This window comes from Echinops telfairi, unplaced genomic scaffold, assembly GCF_000313985.2.
Source record: "Echinops telfairi isolate 266 unplaced genomic scaffold, ASM31398v2 ScPeMD7_1;HRSCAF=3_0, whole genome shotgun sequence".
Classification (NCBI taxonomy): domain Eukaryota; kingdom Metazoa; phylum Chordata; class Mammalia; order Afrosoricida; family Tenrecidae; genus Echinops; species Echinops telfairi.
The window spans coordinates 4060270-4075871 of NW_022103896.1; the positions used below are offsets into that span (position 1 = coordinate 4060270).

At 47.3% G+C, this 15602-nt stretch overlaps 1 protein-coding gene across 1 annotated transcript in view; it reads left to right on the top strand.

Annotated features, from left to right (window-relative positions):
- FAM135B (family with sequence similarity 135 member B) overlaps nt 1–15602 on the top strand; it is a 235072-nt gene that overhangs the window by 132629 nt on the left and 86841 nt on the right. Inside the window, exon 3 of the mRNA XM_045286938.1 lies at nt 5390–5469. Coding sequence (XP_045142873.1) covers nt 5390–5469 — 80 coding nt within the window. The remainder of the gene's footprint in view (nt 1–5389; nt 5470–15602) is intronic.

A 15602-nucleotide genomic window follows, 5' to 3' on the forward strand; every position in this document is an offset into this window, starting at 1 on the left:
GTGAGTGAGTGAGTGAGTTGACCTTGGGTCCACTCACATCGTCCAGAATAGTCTCCACATCTCAAGGTCCAATGCTTAGCAGCTATGATCTTCATTCTTGTTCACTTGACCTGTTAATGAGTCCCAGGGATTAGCATGGAGGCCACTTTGAGCGGACCATGATAGTGACCACCCCAGGATGTTAGTGGAGGATTCTTCCAGAGCTCCCGACAGCAGTGGACTCTGTGTCCAATGAAGAGGACATCAAAACGAGGCAGGTGAAACTCACCACACACCACCCTTGCTGCCATTGGGTCCAGGACTCATAAAGAGCCGTGGTGGGGTAGAGCAGAAGGCTCTTGTGGGATTCTGACGCTGGCCTCCTCTTTCTCCCTCGGATCAGCTGGTGGGCTTGAATGATGAAACGTGTAGTCAGCAGCCCAGCATGAAGCCACTATGCCACCAGAGTTCCTTGAGGAAGGTTAAGAGTAGCTTTTATTTTGAGCAAGGAACTTGGTGGGACCAACCTCAGATTAAGTTCTCACAACTGAAGATAATTTTCATTTTTATATGCTTTCTAACACAGAAGCTATACCTATCTGTATGAGCTGATTAATGTCCCTGTGGGTGATGTAGGGGTAGGAGCGGGTTCATGGCCATCAAGGGGTATATGTTTTAGCCAGGGAAAGCCAAGGATCACCTTGGGACACAGGTTTTCCATACTTTGCATCTGTGGCCCAGCAGGGGTGTTGTTCTGTTTTGTTTTGTTTGACCACTTTTTTACTTGGCTCTCATGTTTTACCTGGGTTTCCTGTCAAGCTATCTTCTGCTAGTTTTTCCTGTTTCCTCATTCCACAGGTGGCTTGGCCAGGCCACAGTGTGTGAGGACCCAGAGGTGGAGGGCATGGGAGAAGCTTCGTTTGTTAATTCTGATCAGAACTCTTCTCAAATCTCCCCTACCCCTGGTCCATTTGTCCAGAGCACAGGCGCATTACCCCTTCTTTCTCTGTGCAATGCCCTAAAGAGCTCATCCAGATGGAGCTGTGTGACGACTACAGGCAGTCCAGCTTTCAAAGTATCCGAGGTGGCCTGGATGTCCCCTGCTCTGCTGACCACCGAGTATGTGATCAGGGCCATAGCCTATTATCTCTAGGTGCTTGCTTTCATCTTTTAAGACGGAAGCCAGTATGTACACCAGAGATTTGCCATAAGGCTCCAACAGTATCCTGCAGACCAGGAAAGAACCTGAGGTTTGTGGAAATGTGATCACCTGGAGCGGAAAGAGACTCCCAGAAGGGGTGTGAGCCCATATGGGTTGCCCCAGTTGAAACAGAATTCCAAACATGCCTAGAAGCCATCTGATCCCTGGAGTGGGATGCAGGGACGCCAAGTGATTTGATGGAAGAAGACTTCAGACAGGGGTTTGGAATTGACTGTAAAGGGTTTCGGATTCACAGCCCCAGTCCCTGCCTGCCTGCTGGTTGTACAGCAGTGGCTGCCATGTTGGTGTCGCTGCTGGGGACTGTGTCCTTGGTACTTCGTATCCCTGCAGCATCATGTGTGGTGGGCAGGTGTTAGTAGAGCTGGTAGATTAAGAAAGACAGGAGAGAAAGGACTGGTGGGCTGTTGTTGGAAATTAGCCCCTGCAAGTCTCACGGATCACAATGGGATGTTGCCAAGCGTAGCATTGGAAGGTGAACATCTTAGGTTGGAAGCCACTGTCCCGGTAGCCATCACCATGGGTTTAAACATACCAGTGATCATAAAGATGCAAAGGAACACGCAGCCTTGTATTCTGATGTATATAAGGTCATCCGACCACAGTAAGACAGAGCAATGTGATGTGACTGCAGTGCGAGGCTGCCGGACAATGGAGTGTCCATCCCTCTCTGCAATTATGCAGGCAGACCTCTTGTTACTGAGCTTGGCTTTGTTTTACTTCAGAGTTAACTGTGTGTGTTACAAATCCGAGGTTTGTAACAACACTGCACCCAGCCAGTTTGTTGGTCCCCAGAAAGTCTACTGGGTGTCTTGGTGTCACATCTTCACCCTTCACCTCTCAGTGTTTCCTGCCTTTCTGGGATGCTGTCATACCCTTCATCAACTGCCGATCATGTCAGCATCCTATGTGTGTGTGCCAGGAAATAAACCAGCAAAGTGGGACTCACTTGATTGCAGCATTCTTTATCAACGCCCCCGTCTCTCTGAAGGCTGTCCGGACGTGCGTCTCTGTTGTGTTCATCTGGGTAAGCTTCCTGGCTTGTGGTTCTGAAGCCAGAAGTCTTCTAAGAACACCCATCTCTCTATGGCCCCACGTCTTCGTCAGTGGACAGTCGATGGTGTCCTTTCACTGAGGATTGATGGGGGCTCAATCACGGTGATGTATCTTCCAGACCCTGGTACAGGCTCTGCCACAAAGACGCTGAACCGATCTAACCCCACAGAGTATAAACCTACCGTCAGACTCAGAGTGACTTAGACAAACAGAGACCTGCACGTCAATCTTTAACCAGACAGCCTCATTCTTCTCTTATGTAGTTCCTGGTATGTTTGAACGGCTGGCCTTGCGGTTAGCAGCCCAATGACTAATCCACAGTGGCCCCAGGGCTCCCTAAAATAAAGATTACAACAAAACAAAACAGCATCTCACCACCACTGAGCCCACTCAAACTCCCGTTGCTGCAGGTGGGTGCTGTCCATTTGGTTCGGACTCCCTGCCACTCTGTACACGATCATCCTCAAGATGTTTGTTCTGGTGACCCCCTTGTTGCAGCCACGGGTCAACTCCTTGTTCAGGGTCTTCCGCATTTCGGCTGCCCTGTTGCTTTCATGAACATGAAACCCTTTTCTTTTTCTTCAATCATTTTATCGGGGGCTTGTGCAACTCTTATCGCAATCCATCCATCCATCCATTGTATCAAGCCCATTTGTATATTTGTTGCCATCATCGTTCTCAAAACATTTTCTTTTTATTTGAGCCCTTGGTATCAGCGCCTCCTTTTTTTCTCCTCCCTCCCCCACCCTTCCTCCATCACAAATCCTTGATAATTTATAAATTGTTATTATTTTCTTCATGTCTTATACTGTCTGACATCTCCCAACATGGAGCCCTTTTCCAGGGACCAAAGTATGTGAGATGAAATCTCCCCACCCTTGCTTCTAACGAGCGCTCTGGCTGTCGTTCTTCTAACACTTGGTTGTTCTTCTGTCCCTCCGTAGTGTTTCCAGTGCTCCTTGTTGCTCCATAACTCAAATGCTTTGTTTTTCTGACTCAGAGGGACCCTGCAAGCCAGTGTAGAGCTTTACCTTTGGGTTTCTGAGACTGTACATCTTTATGGGAGCAGAAAACCTCTCACTTCTCCCACAGAGCAGCCGGTGAGTTTAAACTGCTGGCCTTGAGGTCACGTCACACACTCTGCCACCAGAGCTCCTACAGTCAGGCAGTCCATGACACCCTCCACCCCACCCCCCATGTTCAAACAACAGAGGCTGCAACAGTGGGCTCAAGAATACCAGGGAGTCTGAAGATGCTGCTGTAAGTAGACTTGCAAGGAGTCAGAGTGAACTTTAAGGCACCTGACAGCAACACAGTCATTTTCAAACTAGTCATTTGGTGATGACAGCAGCCTTCAGGGAGGCTGCACCCCTTGACTTGGAGGAAGGAAGGACTGGCCCATCCAGGTCCTTATTGTCCTGTCCTTGCCTGCAGAAGGTGTAGAAAACACTAAAGGTAAAGCTTTGCATTTGCATAAACCAGAACGTGCCGATCGCAGCTGTGGGGATCTGCCTGCAGACCTCTTTTCTTCTGTTCACTCGGGGTGCTCTTGGTCATGTTCTGAGCCTCAGAATCGTCCTGGGGGCAGAGGGAGGGTTTGGTTTGGGGCCCAGGTTGTTGTTGCTGTCATTAATTTCTGAGCCAGCTTTTTAAATTCAAAGATGTTTTCATCAAAAACACAGTATTTCTGTCTTCTTTGAAAAACACAAACAAACACCAACAAATTCAAAACAATAAAAGTAAGATACTTGCTGAATGTGGAATTCAGCCCCAAACCCACTGCAATCAAATCAGTTCTAGCAACCCGAAGGAGACAGTAGAGCCCCCACATAGGGTGTCTGAGCCCCTAAATCTGTACAGATGCAGACAGCCTCATCTTTCTCCAGTGGAGCGGGACCACGGATCTTGAAGTTACCAGCTCAGTGCCCAGCCCACAGTGCCACCAGTGTTCATTTCCCCCTCGGAAACCCCACTGACACGAGTCCACACTGAGAGTTCTGAGATTCTGGGTTTCTGAGACTGTACATCGTTCTGGGAGAAAACAGGGTCATCTTTCTCCCTTGGAATCAGAACAGACCCCCCAGAAAGTCTGCGCTTCACAGAAACAAGTCCGAGAAGGAAGGCCAGCCGGGGCTCAAAGTCACGCATCTCCCAGTGGCGTCACTCAGGCGACTGCTCCAGTCTGAGAGCCCAGTCGGTGACACTGCGCTGACCATCACACAAACATGGAAACAGACACGGGGCTGCCAGCAGCAGAACCCACTGAGAGAACACAGCGCTGCAGAACAGCCAGCTCTGCGCTGTGTGGTCCGGACACTGACTTTTTCACACCCCTTCGCTTCTGTCTCACCTTGATTTTTAACCATTTACAAGCCTGAAACTGCATCCCTGGCTGACACCAACAATTTGCTACCTAAAAGTTGGTGGTTCCAGTCGACCCAGTTGTACCGTTTAGGACCCGCTTCCATTGAGATAATGCCGAGGAAGCTCTGTGGAGCACAGCTGGGCTCTGTGACCCACGGGGCAGACACGAGGCAGAATCATCTGAGACAGTGGTTCTCCGCCTTCCAAAGGCTGCCACCCTTTAATACAGTTCTTCATGTTGTGGTGACACCCCAACCATAAAATTAATTTCATTGCTACTTCATCACTGTAATTTTGCTACAGTTATGAATTGGGTGACACCTGTGAAAGGGTTGTTCAACTCCCAAAGGAGTCATGGCCCACTGGTTGAGAACCGCTGATCTAAGGGAACCCGGTTTGAGTTTTTGTGGGTTTAAATTTTTTGGTCTATGTGCCCACAACAGGGGATTTTTCTGACTAAGAAAGCAAAGCACACGCTCACTGGTGTGCCTGTTCACATGCCTGTATCTCCCACCCCCCCGTCTTTTCTCTCTCGCCCCATGTCCATCAGCCTTGCTCAGCCTCCCCTTAGACCTCAGTGCAACGGAGCTTCTTGCCTCCAGCTTCGCCGCATGGCCTCCCTCTCCTGCTTTGCTTCCAGGTGATGGACTGTGCTGTCTAGGAACTTCTAGGGTGGCACTGTGCCCTTTGGGATCAATTCCAGGCATTCGCATAAGAAGCCAGCCACAGGAATCCCCGTCTTCAGCTGCCTTTTCTCTGCTCTTTCCTCAGGTATTACCAGATCCACATGACCTTGAAGGTGCCCTCGAGAATCCCCCACAGACTGAGCGCCTCCATTGTTGGGCAGACAGGTGAGCAGAAGGGTGGCAGGTAACCTTCAGTCACCACTGTATCCAGAATGAGGCAGAGTGCTGGGCATGAGTGGAGGGCACTTGGTAGGTCCTTGTTGAGTGTTGGGGCAATGCACTGGGGAAGCGGAGACCCCCTGTTGGAAGTGGTAAGGTGCTGGAGAAGGGACTGTTGTCCCAGCAGCTGGTTCTTGGGACGCCCTTTGATGTGTGTAGGGAGATGGCGGGGGGAGCAGTCGAAAGTAGCCAATGCCAAGGTCAGGAGAACGAGGATGGGCATTGGCATCCAGTTGGTAAGGAATGAGCAACCTGTGGTCAAGAGAATCTAGTCATGATGGAAGCACCAGAGGTTTTCGTGAGGAAGGAGTTCCTTGGCCTATTCCATGCAGAGCGGGGTCTGAAGGCTCTGCCCTTCCCTTGGGGAGAAAGTTCTCAAGGACACCCCAGGCTCCTGACACTATATCCAGTGGGTCTTCCAGAGGCCCAGGAAGGACTCCGTGCACTAGAAAGTTGAGTCTGAAGTGTAGAACTGGCCACATACATAATGAGGATAGACATCCATGTCAACCAGTGTAAACAGAAGGAGGTTACACTGCTAGGTAAGCAGTTGGCTGTTCCCTGGAAGGCCAGTGGCTGGAACCCCCGGCTACTCTGTGGGAAACCAAAGTGGAGCAGTCTGCCTCTGCAAGGACGAAGGACTTGGGAACTCTATGGGCTGTTCTGCCCTGTGCTGTGGGGTCTTGTTGCTTGGAGCCGACTTGACAGCAGTAAGTTTGAATGTACATGGGGAGGCTTCAGAAAGTTTACAGAGACATTTCATTATCTTCCAACTCTACATTTCCACGAAGTCTCTGAAGTGCCTTTGTAACGCATCGGCCTGACCCAGAGAATAAGCAGAAGGTGCCAGGATGGGAGAGTGAAAGCAAGAAGATGGGCCTGTGGCAATTATGCATAACTGCACTTATGAAAGCAAGGCTCACTAAGATCCTTCTAGAAATCAGATTCAATACATTTAAGAGTTGTGGCCGTAGGTACACTGCATGAATGTCGCTTGGTATTGCGCTGATATTTAAACCAGCACCATGTCTGCAGTGAAATGAGAGTGAGTGAGAGGTTACATGCAGATGGAGAGTCAGAAGTTGGAGGTATGAGACCTGCTTAGCTACATCTTTGGAGACGTCTGGGAAGGAGTTGATGACTTAAGTCACACAAGAGGCCATCAAGGGAAACCTATGACTTATGGGTTGTAGGCCAGATCTCACTTCCGAGATCTACAAAGAGCAGGAGTGGGTGCCGCTCCTACTGCCCTGGTAATAGGACATATGTCCCTATCTCTCCTGAGTGGTTTTTATGTTCTGTTCTGGTTCTCTGTCCTGGGAAGAAATCAGGCATCTGATACTGGGCAGAGGTGGCCACTATTCTCCAATGGCCTGTATAGAGTCAGATAGCCTGTAGTTTCCTCCTTCACTGCCTCTATAGGCTGAGGCTCTTCCCTATCCCTGTTCCCATCAGAGGTTGGTTCCTGGCATCCCTACAGCATTCAGTGACTTTGAACCCTAACACAGCCATCAATAAGTAACCTGTGTGACTCAAAGTTCATTCTCAGTGTTTGAGTTTCATTCCCTTACCTACAGTTGGGTATAAAAACTCATGTTCTTCAGAGTCTTGTTTAAGAATTGATGAATGTGAAGGATACTAAAACCTGTTTCTGAGGAGTCTAAGCAAGGGGCTCCAGAGAGATAACCTGCTGGGCTGCTAACTGGAAGGCTGGGGGTTGGAGTCCACCTAGAAGAGCCTTGGGAGAAAGCTTGGTGATCTACTTCTCAAAACTCAGCCAGTGAGAACCTCATACCACACAGTTCTGCCCTGACACATGTGAAGTGGCCCTGAATCATAACGGACTCTATGATAACCTTTAAAAATACATAATTCTTAATGTGTTATTATTTTTGTTGCTAACATACCCAGCGGAGCACATAAAAATTCAGCTGTTTCTACATATACAATTCAGTGACATTGATTATCTTCTTGGGCACCTACGCTCAACCCCCTTTTCTGAGTTGTCCCCTATGAACCTAAACTCATTGGCCCTGAAGTTTCCTGTGTAATGTTTCGGGTTGTCCTCAACAATTTGGTGCCATATAGGTAGGTTTTAAAAGAGCATAACGTTCAAGGGAGACATTATTTACTAGTTAACCTAAATGAGTGGTTCTAAGAAGACTGGGGGATAGTTTTGGTTTAAGGTTTCAAGATGGTCTCAGAGCAGTTGTTTCAGGGTTTCATCCAGCCTCCAGGACTCCAGGAAGTCTAGAATCCATGAGAAGTCACATTCTGTTCTGTGTCCTTCCTCCTTTGATCAGGAATCTTTGATCAAAATGCTCATTAATAATTGTTGTTGTTAGGTGCCATCAAGTTGGTTCTGATCCACAGCGACCCAATGTACAGCCAAACAAAACACCGCATGGTCCTGCGTCATCCTGATACTTGTTCCTAAGCCTGAGTCAGCCCCTCTCGCTGAGGGTCTTCCTCCTTTCACTACCCCTCCACTTTATCACAAATGACGTCCTTCAGGGACTGGTCTCTCCTTACAACAGAGCCAAAGTACATAAGACAAAGTTTCACCATCCTTGCCTCTAAGGCGCACCCTGGCGGTACTACTTCCAAGACAGACCGGCTTGTTCTTCCAGCGGTCCATGGCGCTTTCAATGTTCTTCTCCAGCACCACACATTAAATGCATCCATTCTTCTGTAGTCTTCCCCATACGATGTCCAACTTTCACATACATATGAGGTAATGGAAAACACCATGGCTTGGGTCAGGCAAACCTTAGACCTCACAGTAACATCCTTGCTTTTCAATATTCTAAAGGGGTCTTCTGCAACAGATTTACCTAATGTCATGGGAGCCAGATACTATCTACTTTATCTGTTCTCATGGCAAAGGAGGCTGTTGTTCTTGGAGACCACTGCCTGTATATTGTGGACATATTGTCCACAGCTGCCTCATATCCCCGATTCTCGTGCTTCCTCCATTGCCCCAGGTGAGTAGAAACCAGTTGTTGTGCCTTGACTGGCTGCTTGTGAGCTTCTAAACTGGAGTTTGAGTGACGAGCTAGGAGGTCTATCAGAATCTCTAAACAGATTACTAGACCAATTGATTGGATCAATTGGGGTTTTTTTTTGTCTTAATGAGTGGTAATATGTTAGAGGTATGAGGCAAAGGCCAGTAATCAAGAACAAAGCAGATACACAGATTTGAGACTAGAAACCAATTGGGATTAGAACCCAGTTGATTGGTTTCCAGCTATCCTTAGGTCTCAGACAAGGGCTCCGGGTCTCCCTGTGACTCTGGATGGCACAGGGCCAGCTCCTGTCCTTTGCTTGAGCTTGAGCTAACTGTCTCCAGCAGTGTGGACAGAGGGTGCTTGAGTCCAGGGGCTCGGTAAACAGAGACTTATGGCAGTGCAGAGACAAAGAGAAGAACATTAGAATGCTGTATTCGAGGGAAATATTCATATATTATCTTTTGGTCTAGTTTGAAACCAGGATAATTGTGATATGTTGGCTTTATACAAGCATGCCATTAAATAGAACATGAACTTGGAGCAATACTTTACAGTGTAAAGTTCTCAACCTGTGGGTTGCGACCCCTTTGGGGGTCAAACAACCCTTTCACAGGGGTCACTCGATTCCTAACAGTAGCAAAATTACAGTTATGAAAATAATGTTATGGTTGGGGGGTCACCACAACATGAGGAACTGTATTAAAGGGTTGTGGCATTAGGAAGGTTGAGAGCTATTGCTTTACACGAATGCTTCCTGTCCCCACTGCATGGTGTCATGTTGTGGCTTCTTTTTCAACATGGATTTTCCCACTACAATGACCCCCTGTTCACTGACCCTCTACCGTACTGGTCCCTTCTTAACCCGCTCAATGCACCTGAAATGAATTCTCACCATCCTCCCATCTAAGAAGCACTCTGGCCTTACATCTGCCAAGTAGGTTTGTTTATTCTTCTGGCAGTCCACAGCTTAGTTAGTATTCTTCACCAATACCATCGTTCAAAGCCATCAATTCTCCTTGGGTCTTCCACAAATGCACACAAGTCTGCTTAACCTTGGCTGTTTCCTTACAACAAATTGGTGCTCTTTAGTAGATTTTGCAGCCTCCTCCTACAAAACGATGTCTAAAACCCAAACATAAAACAAGAATGCACTTTTCCCTCTGGGGGCTGATCAGGGAAATCAGACGGGAGGTGGGGTGTGCAAGCTTGTTGGGCCGCGGTCAAGGAGGAAGCACAAAGCTGGGCCTCTGCTCGGCATTGCTCATCTGACGAGAGCTGGGACAAAGCAGTGGATTGTGCAGACACCAAGGAATAGACACCATGCCTTTCCCGAATGTGGTGAGAGGTCACTTCCAGTCCCACGAAGTGGAAGCCTGTAAGGTTCCCCAAAGGAGGCGCAGAGGAGAGAGTTTATTCTTACAAATGAATCCATCTCATTCCTTCTCACGGTCCATTAATGTATACCTAGAGGTCGAATCTCCACCCCTTGTCTGTCAGGCTGTTGGACTGTGGTGGCTTGCGTGTTGCTATGATGCTGGAACCCATGTCACTGGTGTGTCTGATGTCAGCAGGGTCACCCAAAATGAACAGGTTTCAGCCGAGCTGAAGTGGGCTCAGCAGAGGAACAAGTGTGAGGATGGAGGAGGGAGCAGGACCAGGCCGTGTTTCATTCTCTTGTGCACACGGACGCTGGGAGTGGGAACCAAAGAGATGGCACCTAGCAACAACAACAACAACAACAACAACAACAACAACACCAGATATGTAATCTGTTTTCATGGCTGGGGCAGAGGATCCCTCTTTGGGGCTATAGGGTTGGCTTCCATGAAGGCAGTTAGATCACAAGTGGGTGTGTGTGAGAGCAACCCCCTAACTGCTGGCGTACAGCAAGGATCTACTTCCCCAGAGTCTAGTGACCAGGCGTCCTCAGGGTCAAATCTGTAACAATCCAGCTCTCTTTTGTCACGGAGGCTGGGTCTGAAAACTTGTTTGACCTCCATGTTGTCCTTTAGAACTTCCCATGCATCTTTCTAACCATCACGTGCTCCCAGGCCTCTGAACCTTTGCTCTTGCCATCCTTCTCCTGCCCTTCCTTCCCTGTCCTTCCACTCCCAGGTCAACCAGATGGGAAGAACACATGTCCAATCTTCAATGGACATGCTCCCTTTGCAATCTTCAGGGACAATCAATAATCTCTCAACTGAACACCCTTAATATTTCCTATATCCCAGCACCCCTTTTTGGTACTCCCTTATTCTATTTCAGCTATGTACAGACCCTGGAACCCTGCCCAGCTCAGGGCTCCTGGGAGCATTCTGTCTATATGGTAGAGAAATGGAAGTTCCTAGGAGCCTCACCTGCTCCCCCCACACACAAAACAAATTTACCATGAGATCCTCAGTAGACTCACAGAGATATTGAAGTCCAGTAACCCCATCTGAGGTCAGTACTCGTGCCATGGGTTCCCTTTGGGAACAAAAGAAGCTACTAAAGACAGGAACCAGAATGACAGAACACCTAGGTCCTAGGGAATCCATTCACACTGTGGTAGTTACACAACCTGGTGTCCATTTGGGACTTGAGAGGACTAAGAGTGAAGGGGTGAAGTCTAGTTTGTCAATCGGATCATAGCCAATGGAACCTCTGTGGTGAGGGGATAGCTTTCTCCTGAGACTTAGGAAAAATCTGTACTTTCCTCCTTGGAGATGGGAGACACATACTCTCTCTCTGCGGACAACCTGGGAGACAGACATTGTAGCTGACAAGACACATGGAACTACACAAGTGCCCTGAACTGGAGAAGCCACATAAAGATCCCTGCCAGCGATGAGATGCTTACAACACCACTGGATCCAAAGATTTTCTACCCACTGGCCTGTGATTATCCTACACTCAGCGTCATTGCATGTGTTTCGTGAGTCTGAAGAGGACTTCATAGATTGGTAACTGACATATAGGCTATTGGACTTATGGGTTGGACTGGACTGGGTTGAGATGCTTTATTAATGTATAATTACCCTTTATATAAAACTCTCTCTTATATACATATGAGTTTCTATGGATTTGTTTCTCTAGTCTACCCGGACAAACACACACACCCTGTAGCTGAAACTACAATTGGACTAAACCACTTTCTTGTTAAATACAGTCTGAGTCATCTGTCACTTGAAATGGCTCTATTATGGAGACAGAAGTAGTCTGGAAGAAGTACATTTAGAGTGTTCCTTAAAGACAAGGATGATGAGACTTCCCCACGTACTTTGGCCATGCTGTCAGGAGAGACCAGTCCCCGGAGAAGGGTGTCATGGTTGGTAGAGTCGAGTGGCCGTGAAAAAGAGGAAGACCCACAACAGGAAGGATTGATGCACTGGCTGCAAAAACGGGCTCAAGCCGAACAGCTCTCGTGAGGATGGTGCAGAACCGGCAGGGTTTTGTTGTGCTGTGTTGTACTGAGCTTGCTATGAGTTGGCACCAATTAGATATGTACCAACAATATGGATGCAGCTGTTTCGTAAATAAGTTCCCTTAACTTGTCTTTCCTCAGTGGTGAAGTAGGTGTCTATGAAGGGAGACCAGCCGGCTACCTGATCTTCTAGGTTCTACTTGATTCCACGTATCACTCATTACGTCTCAGAAGGACCCTCAGACATCTTCAGAGCTTTGTTTATTTTGGGGAATGGTTTAGTTGTAGGCATGCCCTGGATTATTTTATTAAGCCAACCCATTCCCCCTCTCCAAAAGCCAGTCGGAGGGGTTATATCTGAGTCCTTGTTCCACATCCAGCTGGCCCGGATCATCTCACAGACTTCATCTGCCAGTTAAGAACGGGCCAGGACATTGGGTCTTTTCCATCTCTGCTCCCCGGGAGAATCTTGGATGGGTTTCTTCTGATTTAAAATGTTTATATGTTCATTGAGAGCATTCACAAAGAAGAGATTTGACATCAAAGGCAGAGAGATAAATATACCACAGTCTCACTATCTAGACATCAGGTAAGCCTCTGTTAGGAAATGCAGATTATTTTTATTTTCTCTCCCCAACCCTTTTTGGCCAACTCCACTCTCTCTGTTCTTTCTTCTCTCTCTCCTCTACTCACCCCATTCTCTCTCTGTGTGTGTATGTGTGTATGGACATTTATAGATCTGTATAGACAAGGGGGCTTCAAAAAGTTCATGAAAGAATTAAATTAAAAGACAATTTTTTCGACAAACTTTTTGGATCCCCTCAAACACACACACACACACACACACACACACACACACACACACACACACTTGAGATCATTATTCAGGCTGCTGCTTTTAAAAAGCATTCCGTCTGAACTTGTAGATAGGTCATGTACTTAGAACTTAGTCACATTACTAGCCTCATCAATTTCCTCTTAATGGCTATGCTACGATTTGTTCACCCCCTCTTGTAACCATTGAATGGTTTGACTTCAGTGATATTCCTTGTCCAGAATGATGCAATGGACAGAATGATGCAATTGTTTAGGGGTGTCCATGCTTTGGCCTGTTGCCTTAGAAATGTCTTTTGATAGCCAGTGGGCCATTGAGTAGCATAACAGTTACAAGTTGGGCTGCTAACTGCAATGTCCAGCAATTGGAAACTAGCAGCCTGTCTGAGGGAGTAAGGTGAGGCCGTCTACTCCTGTAAACAGGTAGTCTTGGAAACCTACAAGGGAGGTTTAACCTGGCACTGTAGCAGTGGTTCTCAACCTTCCTAATCACCTCATGTTGTGGTGACCGCCCAACCATAAAATTATTTTTGGTGCTACTTCATAACTGTAATTTTGCTACTGTTATGAATCCGGCAACCCCTGTGAAAGGGGTCATTCGACCCCCAAAGGGGTTGCAACCCATGGTTGAGAACTGCTGAACTATAGGCTCACCATGCGTCAGAATGGACTTGACGGTGGTGAGTTTCTGAGTCAAAAACTCGTGGACAAATGGGATGTAAAGACAATGGATTTTTTTCCAGAATGTAAAGACAATGGATTTTTTTCCAGAATGTAAAGACAATGGATTTTTTTCCAGGAACATTTTGAAAGCCCCCTTGTCACAGGATCATGAGTATGATACAGCATGATCAATAGACATGCACACTGCCTGGTGTGCTCCAAGGCTCTACAGAGCCTGGTCAATGAGAATGCATGTAGCTGCAGCCCTCTGGGCTGAAACCCAACCATGCACCACATAACACCCATGTGACAGCATTCGCCTACACATAGCCCCATGGTCCATGTAACAGAGTTCAGAAATCGCGATTGGAGAATGAGTGCAACAGCTTCCCTCCCACAATATCTTGCTTGTCTCTTGTATTGAAAACAATTGTGCTCCCAGGTGTAGAGTAATGGTACAGTGAATACATTACCTTTAATGCATGTGTCTTGATAGCCACAATCAACACCTCTGGTACTGGCTTATGAATGTACTGTACTTTCTATCCCAAAAGTTTCCTCTCTAACAGTGTAGGCTTCCACTGGTAGGCAGCAGCGCCCAGTCTCACCTATTACTCATCCCTTGAGTGCTGTCGTATTATCTCAAAAAGATTACTTTGAAGTGCGTCATGTCCCCAAAATGCAGCCAAACTAGGGTTAGTGAGGGCAGCAACAGGCCAAGGAGAAGGGTTGGTTTGGAAGTGAAAGCATGGCGGAGAAATCAGTGAGAACCTTGGCCCAACAGTGAGGTATATGGTACTCAACCATCACAGCGATCCGCACAAACCCAGACAGAGGTCTCCCTGCTGTGAAAGACTGGCTGCACCGAAAGAGACGAGGCTGATGGGAGAGGAGGTTACATCCAGGATGGAGAAATTATCAGGGTTTCTACGAGGCAGTATTGACTGGAAGGCAGTGCATTTTTCTGAAGAAATTACCAACGAGTGGATTGAGGACCAAACACAAAGGCAAATCCGTCTCCGTACTTTGGCAATCACTGCTAAAGAAGCAAGCTTGTTGGAGATGCTTCAAGAGAACGCAGGATCAGACAGCCATATGGTGGCTACACATATGTCATATTTCACAGAACCTCCCAATGCTCTCAGAACCAACCAATGCTCAGGATGCAGAAGACAAGAAATCAAAGGACATGTTGCAGTAGGTAAATTACTGCACAAGACCTTGTTAGAGTATTGAAAGTCAAGGGTGTTACCTGAAGGACTAAGATGTACCTGGCCCGAGACACAGCATTTAAATCACCTCCTATGCATGTGAAAGTTGGACATTGAATAAGGAAGACCAATGAAGAATTGATACATTTGAATTGTGGTGCTGGAGAAAATATTGAAAGCACCATGGAGTGTCAAAGATCAAACCAATTTGTCTCGAAGAAGTACAACCAGAGAGTTCCTCAGAGACAAAAATGGGAAGACCTCATCTCGCATACTCTGGACATGTTGTCAGGAGAGGCCAGTCCGTGGAGAAGGGCATCAAGCGTGGTGAAGCAGAAGAGCAGCAAGAGAGAAGGGGCCCCTCGAGGAGATAGGTTAACGCCGTGTCTGAAACAGTGGGCTCAAGCCTGGGCACAATTGGGAGCCTGGTGTAAGACTGGGCGGTGCTTCCTTCTGTTGTGCTATGAATCAGAACCCACTGGATGGCACCTAAAAACAACATGTGAATGTTAAGCTCTGCATGATTTTACTAGGGGGTACCCCAAAAGAAAAGATTCTCCTTTGTTTTTGTTTTGTGTGTGTGTGTGTGAGGGAGATCATGCATTTAGAGTTGTTCCACCAGGTCGGATTGTTAAAATTTCTATTTAGAGGTTCTGAAAGATTGCATAACAGTGTGGGACCAAAAAAAAGGCCTTATTTGTGGCAAACAGGGACTGCGTTTGCCACCACAACAATGCACCTGCTCACATAGCCATATCAGTGTGCCAGTTATTGGCAAAAAACAGCATGCCTCTCTTGCCCCACACACCTGACTTACCTGATCTTGCTCTGTGCAACTTCTTTTTGTTTCCACGAATGCAGAGGGACATGAAAGGACAGTGATTTGACAAAGATGTAGAAGAGGTGAAGCAAAAACTGAGGGAGGTGCTGTCATCAATCCAAACAGATGAGTTTGAAAAA